General features: G+C 43.5%; 1 protein-coding gene across 1 annotated transcript in view; it reads right to left on the reverse strand.

Moving 5' to 3' along the window:
• PATJ (PATJ crumbs cell polarity complex component) overlaps positions 1 to 8,353 on the reverse strand; it is a 331,975-nt gene that overhangs the window by 190,384 nt on the left and 133,238 nt on the right. The window contains exons 24-26 of the mRNA XM_036754106.1: positions 4,635 to 4,812; positions 2,557 to 2,667; positions 348 to 425 (exon numbers count right to left, since the gene is read on the reverse strand). Coding sequence (XP_036610001.1) covers positions 348 to 425; positions 2,557 to 2,667; positions 4,635 to 4,812 — 367 coding nt within the window. The remainder of the gene's footprint in view (positions 1 to 347; positions 426 to 2,556; positions 2,668 to 4,634; positions 4,813 to 8,353) is intronic.

Genomic DNA, 8,353 nt, shown 5'->3' on the forward strand with positions numbered 1-8,353 from the left:
TATACTGGTCACTCCCAGGGGCCCCGGTGTACACCAGGATCTTTACCTCTTTCATCACATGGCAAGTCAACAAGCATCATTCCCTGCCCCACTCCCTCTAAAATGAATCTTCCTGAGAAAGTCAATTTAAATCTTGTTTTGTGCTTCAGATAGAATAACTATTAGTATGATTGCGCCAGGGCTGATCTCTTACTTACCTGTCTCTGTCTCCTGAGACCAGCTATGGTGCCAAACACGGAACATTTACTCCATAAATATTTACTGTCTGTCCTGTTTCAGTAGATCAAGAGTAAGGGTGGGAAAGAAGAAATAACGGCATGTCACTAAGAAAGGAAGTGAACAATCACCTTTGCTTTCCCATCTTCTTTGTCTTGGTCCTGGGTTTTGGGAGGATGGCTGGTCTTGGAAGTCACAGGAGGGATTACCTATCCACACACAGCCAAAAAAAAGAAAAGTATTAAATTTCAAACAATTATCCACTTCTAGTCTGTGAGATTTATGAGTAATCTTTCTATGAAATTTATGGGAAATGTTCTCTGATGCATAAGTGAAGTAACTCAGTGGATTCACTTCAAAACATAACACACAAGAAGGATGATGGGTGAGGATAAATACAGCTCAGGAAATGCTGCAGCTCATTATGGACTATAATGATATTGAGATTGTTGAGATCATTCAGAGGACTCTATCTCACAGAAAGGAAAATTAACGTGCCTCTCTGGAGCTGAAATGTGGTTGGAGAGAGAACAAAGGAGACACAGAAGGTCAGGGATGTTGTTTAGGGTCTGCCCCAAATCTCATTTTGTGATAAATAACTCCCAGGAGTAGTATACAGGTCAGAAATCAATAGCTAACGAAGGTAAGATAAAGGCATTTAATTTGATAGAACATTGTTAAAACATTTCTAAGAAAGATGGTGCCATATGGAAATGAACCTGAACCACAGAGGAGCAGCTCTAACTGGGAGCTAAAAGCCTGAGAATTAAAGGGAGGAAACAACCACAGAACATCAGGACGAAGAGATTTTCGAAGGAAGTTGTACTCGAATTCCTTTGCTTCCATCCCTCCTTGCAGGTATGCTGACTCCATTCCCCAAGGTGGTCCATAACATCTCAGAAGAGCTTTAGCTCCTAGAAGTCCTCTCCCCCACTTTAAACTCATCCTATATCGCCATTTCTGCTACTTCCAGGAATGGCTCCTGGTTCGGCCTTCTGGGCCCCAAAAGAACGAGCTAATCCTTCATAAATGGAACTAGGACAAATCATGTTGATACTTCAAGCTTGCCAACTCTGTCTTTCTACTCCTCAATTTCCATGTTTATAAACAGACCTTAAAGTAATTTATTTCCTTACCTCATAAGAGATTTAATAAAAAGGAAAAAGTTTGAAGGTAACTCAGATGACTAACTTCTAAGGGCCTTGAGATAAGTGGATGAGGTCAGTGGAAGAAACTGGAGCTATTTATTGCAGAGAAAAGGAGACTTAGGGAGCAAATACTTGAAGGCTGTTATGTGAAAGCAGGTTACCTAGGTGCAAAGGGAAAAAATAGATACCATGGTTGAGAATTGCAAAAGGGGTAAATTAAGGCTGGATGTTTAAAAAAAAAAAACTTTCTAACAATGAGAGATGTCCCAAATTTAAATGCGCTGCATGGGGCACAAATTGCTGTTCCTCACTAGACATCCCTCGAGGGCAGGAAGGAAAGAAGGAAATAAGCATTTATAGGTTTTGTTAAGGTCCAGGTACTATGCTAAGCCGGAGAATGAGCAATGGTCCATATTCAATCCATATGGGTTGAAACAAATAAACTTTTAGGCTATTCTGAACTGTAACATTCTGTAATTCTCCCCCTGTGGTGTCACTCTGATAATGGAGCCACATTATCAACAGCAGCAGACTGGAGCAGAAGGGACTTCATGAGGCATCTACTATAAGCCCCTCATCACTGAGGAAAGGAAACTGAATCCTATGGAGGTAAAACCACTGGCCTAAGAGCACCAGGCTAGGAAGTGGCAAAGGTTGATATAAGATCAAAGATCTAGAGCTGGCAAGGGACCTCAAGGGTCAACACTCTCATTCTCATATTATAGACGAGTACACTGAGGCCCAGCAAGGTGAAATGATTGTCACATACGGGAGTGAGCAAGGAAGCCTGGATTGGAGGCGAGGTCCTCTGACGGCAGATCCAGGGCTCTTATCATGACAATGCACTGGAAACTTACAGACTTTGAAAATCACCAATCAGAACCTCTCAGAACTTGGCAGATCCATCTAGCAGCCACATGGCTAAGTTACACAGTAAGAGAAATGGAAGCTCTAACGCCAACCTCCTTCGAAATAAAGATGTCTGTTTTGGAACCACTGAATGACAAGAATGGCTTGGCTTAAATCAGAACATTAAGCCCCTAAGTCAAAGGCAGAATAGAGTTAATGTCCATGCTCCTGAAATTGGGCCCCAAAGTGTAAGGAACAAGTTCTGGTTAAGAGAGTGCTGAGACCAGGAAGAGGAGGGATTCCAAAAAAGTTTTAAAGATGTTTAAAGTCGAAGATGGCTTACCCTTGGCGTGGATGACAAGCTCTGCACAACAAAAACAACTGGATTTCCAGCGCTCTTGATGGCTTCAACAGCTTCCTGGTGTGTTGCATTTTGCAAATCAACACCTGACACCTGAAAAACACAAACAACTGGCCACATTTCCATAGGTGTTTGGTGGATTTCATGGATGAAGACAATAGCTGCTACGAATGCTCCAGGCAGGAGATCGGGGACGTGGAACAAGTCTAACCCATAGCCAATAAAAATTAATGTTGCCAAATTTAACGATAGTACCACATCATTTTTTAAAGAAATTTTAATATTTTAAAACACTAAAAAATAGATGTTGGTTAATGAGATATCAAGCTTGTAGGGGAGCATGGCAGGTAGACAGCCTTTGATTGGGTCATCATCATAACCACACTCAACTGAAGGAACAGCAAAAGCTGTCCCTGGATTTAAAAAAATGTCACATGGGACACATCACAAGTAAACATGCCTACTGGACTGGACCTGCGGTTTCATTAATACAGGCAAACTTCTTTGCCAAGACAGGCTGATGCTTTATCTACAATGTATAGTCTCTCTGTCTATATCTTGTTAGAACTATGTATGTAAAAAATTTATTCAACATATATTGAGTATCTCTTCAACATATCTATATAATATTGAAAATATATTGAAGCGATATGGAAGAAATACTCAACATATAATGAATATATTCAATACATAAAGATTTTATATATATATTATTGTTTCATTGCTTTCCAGTCATGTATGACTCTTCATAAGCCTGTTTGGATTTTCTTGGCAAAGATACTCGAGAGGTTTGTCATCTCCTTCCCCAGCTCGTTTTACAGATGAGGAAAATTTAGCCAACAGGGTTAAGTGACTTTGCCCAGGGTCACAGAGCTATTAAGGATCTGAGGCCATAAGTGAACTCAGGAAGATGAATCTTTCCAACTCTGGGTCCAGCACTCTGTCCACGGCATCACTGTCCACCTAGATGCCCAATTGTCCAAAACACTGAAAATAGACTAGTTATTATATGCATAGACAACTAAGAAGCTTCATATAAAGACAAGTCCCTGGATTTTGAGGGGACCTTAGAAAGTTAGTTGTGGGAGGAGTTGGCTGGATTTTGAGTCAGAAGAGACAGTGCCAGCGGCACAAAAGATGTGTCAAAAATGGCCGGTATTTCCTTCGTTAAGCGTACTTTAATCTCCTCCTCTATACTACACATTGAGCTGGAGACACAAATGTAACGATGAAAGCAATTATTCAATTAGCAGATGAAGAGACTGAGGTTCAGAGAGGCATAGTAATTTGCAATAGCCACAGAGTGAGCGAACAGAAGAGAAGGGTCCATTGTAAGATTGATGTATCTGTAAAACAGCCAGGACAAGATGGCCACTAAGGTCCCTTCCAATTCCTGGACCTTGTGAAATTGTCCTTTTCTAATCTAGGCAGCCTGAGAGGGATAGAAGGAAGGCATCTGAATGTCAGTTCAAGTGCAGCCAGAAAGATAACCTGCCTATGGACAAAGGAGGAAAAAGTTTCTTTGAGGACATAGAAGGCAAGGCAGGACTTCCAAGAGGGCAGAGGCCTGAGCCAGTTACACCTGATACACACAATGCGAAGGGGGTTTCCAGTGAGGGGCTGGAAGGCAGGATGTGCCCCTGAAATTTCCATGGCCCACTCCCACAAAGCCCAACATATGTGATGCTCATCAGAAAAGAATGAAGTCCCAGATTCCCAGGGGCCGATGCCTGAGTCCAGACAAGAACGGGGCTCTCGCTGGCATGTCGGCTTCAAATTTAGAAATTTGTGAAAGACAGTGGGAGAAGCGTGATTCCCACCATCTGTCTCATTTTGGAAAAAAGTCCTTTTAAAATCTGTTTCTTTTTTTCCTTTTCTTTGTGGTGACACACAGCAGCCTTGTCCAACTGTGGCTGTGGTGACCAGACCAGGGTCCTTGGGAAGAATCACAGACACAAAGCACGCACACTCCCTATCCCTACCCCCCAAAACTGTGCATGCCCCCCCCCAACCTGCCAGCGCCGTGAAGCCTGTATATTCCAATGACGTGTTATTTTTACCTCCAGGATCTTGTCTCCAGTTTTAAGAGCCTTGGTTTTTCCGGCTGGGCTATCGTCTAGGACCTGCTTGATAAAGATGCCTTTCAGCTCTTCTCCATTCTTCAGGCGTTTGATCACCGTCTGTCCACCCACAATACTGATCCCAAGAGACTCATGAGCTTCTCGCACAATCTCCACACTGCAGAAGGACAAACAAGCATCATGCTTTTCATGGCTCTGGAAGAACCTCACTGAATTCAGGAATGCTGGGCATCTCCTGTGTGCAGAGTTCTGTGCTTGGAATAGGGAAGAATCACCATTTAGAAACATTAAGTCTGAGCCCTCATGGAACTTACAGTCTAGCCATGGCACAAAGACAAAATGACAAACGACAATGAAAGGGGGCATTTACATAGCTCCTTAAGCTTGGCAAAAAGCTGCATGTAAGTTGTATGATTTGTTCTTCACAGGATGCCTAGAAGGTAGGTGCTAGAATACACCCATTTTAAATTGAGTGGTTAAGTGACTTCATATAGGTCATAAGCATCGGAGGTAGGAATGGAACTCAGATCTTTTCACCTCTCAGCCTCTACTTAATACCCTCATTTCAACAGAGGCATACCTCTCAGGACCAAGAAGGTGAAAAGTCCCACTGCAAAACCGAATTCCATTTCTTCTTTTTCTTTTTGTCCTTAATAGTATTTTTCTCCCAATTACATGTAAAGATAGTTTTCAACATTCATTTTTGTAAGATTTTCAGTTCCAAAGTCTTCTCCCTCAAGGAGGGGGCCCAGCACAGTCTTCTTATGGCTTTTGGACGTCTCTATCAGGCCTCAGGCCCAGCTGGGTACCTTCCCCCACTGCATGACTACAGTGCTCTGTAAACCTTTGTCTCTTGGAACACTTCATCCATCAGGCTTTCCATTGGCACCATATTTTTTTCTCTTTAAAAACACATCTCACTGGCATCCAAAGACTTTGGGTCACACACAGGGAGGTCTCTCGGGGACATAAACTATTCTGCATTGCTCCGGGTGTCCAACATTCTGGCCATGCCTGCCTGGCCTCTCTAATCACAGGAATGCCTTGCTGACTAGGTCCTTCCCTGATGCCTTCCCCACTGTGCCAGCATACTCAGGAGTCAGACTGGAAGGGAAGGCATTAAAGGACAGGGAAAAGATTGCTGGCTTTTTAAACTTAATTCCTGTGTGGCCTTGGGAGAGCTGCTTCATAGTTTCCTCATCTTTAAAATGAGGGGGTCTGACTACATGGCCACTGAGGGCCCGTTAAGGTCACAATCTAGGATCCATGAGGTTACCTATGTAATCTTGGGCATAGAACCTCTCTGGGCATCAGCTGACTCATCTTTTTATTTTTTTTGGTAGGGCAACTGGGGTTAAGTGACTTGCCCAAGGTCACACAGCTAGTACATGTGCCAAGTATCTGAGGCTGCATTTGAACTCAGGTCCTCCTGACTCCAGGGCCGGTGTTCTACTCACTGCGCCACCTAGCTGCCCCGATAGCTGCCTCATCTTTATACCAACAAGCACAAGCATTTACAGAGTGCTCTAAAATTTGGAAAGGACTTGACATAATATCTCATTGGATCATGACAGCATCCCTGGTGGATAGATACTATGATTATTCTCAATTTACAGATGAGGAAACTGAGGCAGACAGGTTAAATGCCTTGGCCAGGCTCCCCCAGTTAGTAAGTATCCGAGGCCAGATTTAAACTCAGGTCTTCCTGACTCCAGGCCCAGCGCCCTACCCACCAAGCCACGAAGCCATGAAGGTGTAGCAGACAGCAGAGGTCCCATCCCGCTCTAGAGATGAGGTCTATGATCTCACCAGTGAAGCCTAGGGGCAGCCACTTCTCTAAGCACAGCTTCCGTCTCCTCATCGATAAAATGACGGGGTTCAATTCTATGGCCTCTGCAACCCCTACCAGTCCTTCATATGCTCCCTGTCTATATCCTAACCATGTTAAGTATAATTGCCTACAACAAGAATCCGTTACTGTGGGCGCTCCCATGCCTGATGCAGATGGCAGCCCAAATATCATTTAGTAAATGGACCACAGGAGTCACTTTGACTGGAAATTGATTGTATTTGTGTCTGAAGGATGAGGAGATTGCCAATATTGGCTAGGCTGGTCTTCTTTGGAGTCCCTCATTAGCCCATACTTAAAGCCTTTCAAGCTTGGCAGGACCCTGGAGAGTTCACAAGAGAAAAAGCCAAAAAGCACCTCAGACCGTTCAACAAACCCATTTTACAGATTAGGGAAATTGGCATGCCTAAGACCACAGAGATTTCAGTGTCAGAGGTGGAATCTGACTCCAAAGCCAGTGTTTTGGTGGTGGTTGTTGTTTTCCCCACTGACTCAAGTTTATGCTTCATTGGTAAAGCCCACAAGAAAACAGGGTCATCTTCATAAGGAAGCTCTGCAGGACCACTTCTGGTGGGGGATGGGACCCGAACCATATAATAAAAACACAAGCTAAGCACAGCCTGGGCTGCAGCTGACAACCTTGGTCTTCCTCCACAAGTCAGCTCAAGAGTCACCTCTTCTGGAACGTGGTCCCTGATCCCTCCCCCACCCCACGATCTGGGCTTTCTTGCCTCTGACCTGTGTGTGCTCTACACATCTGCCTGCACTTCAAGGCACTTCCTTCCCAGGACAAAGGAAGCTCTTCCAAAGCAGTCATCGCCTCACTGCTTTGTGGGTAATTGTGGGATCTGGCCAAGGCAGCTCGCACACAGTAGGCATACAGTTATAGTTAGCTATAAATAACTCTTGAATTGATTACCCTAGCAGTGAATGGCCAAGGGTTTGCATGAATTTTCCTAAGGACTGAAAGTGAAAGGTCTACAATAATCTTGTTTGCACGATTTGCGAAGCAATGTTTCTTTACTCCAATTGGTCCTCCTTTCCCTTCTTCAATTACTTTGTACATGTTTTAAAAGGAATTAATCTGTTTAAATGTTGCACCCTGGTCCACTGGAATGAAATCTTCTGAGAGCAGGGATTACTGACTATTCCCAGGTTCCCGAGCCATCCTCACCTTGGATATACTTATCCAGACATTAGAATTACAAGGAGGGGAGTAAGTCTCTTGAAGGCAAGTACTGTTTTTTTACTATTAATCTCAGCGGCTAGTGCCTTCTCATCCAAGGTAATTTTTCCACCTACTTTGTTCGTGTTTTCTCTCTGAATGTATAAGCGTATGCATGTATGTATGTACACACGTATATATTTATACATATATACGTATTTATACACATTTAATACGTACATGATCTCTAGCACTACAGATGGTGAGCTTGTCGGGAGCAGAAATGGTTTGATTTTGTCTATGTATGCCTAGAAGACATCTTCCTGAATTCAAATGTAGCCTCGGACACTTCCTAGCTATGTGACCCTGCGCAAGTCACTTAACCTTGTTTGCCTCAGGTTCCTCATCTGTAAAATGAGTGGAGAAGGAAATGGCAAACCACTCTACTATCTCTGCCAAGAAAACCCCAGATGGGGTCAAGGAGAGCTGGACACATCTGAAACAACTGAACAACAACAAAAGCACCTACTATGTGTCAGGCCCTGTACTATGCCAAGAAAACCCCAAATGAGATCTTGAAAAGTTAAAACAACTGAAAAACAACAATTCTTAGAATCTTGCACGCAGCCTGACTCAGGAAATGAGCTGGGATTTCATTTGATTTGAGGTCTTCCCGCCCCAACC

Source organism: Trichosurus vulpecula, chromosome 4, assembly GCF_011100635.1.
Source record: "Trichosurus vulpecula isolate mTriVul1 chromosome 4, mTriVul1.pri, whole genome shotgun sequence".
NCBI lineage: Eukaryota > Metazoa > Chordata > Mammalia > Diprotodontia > Phalangeridae > Trichosurus > Trichosurus vulpecula.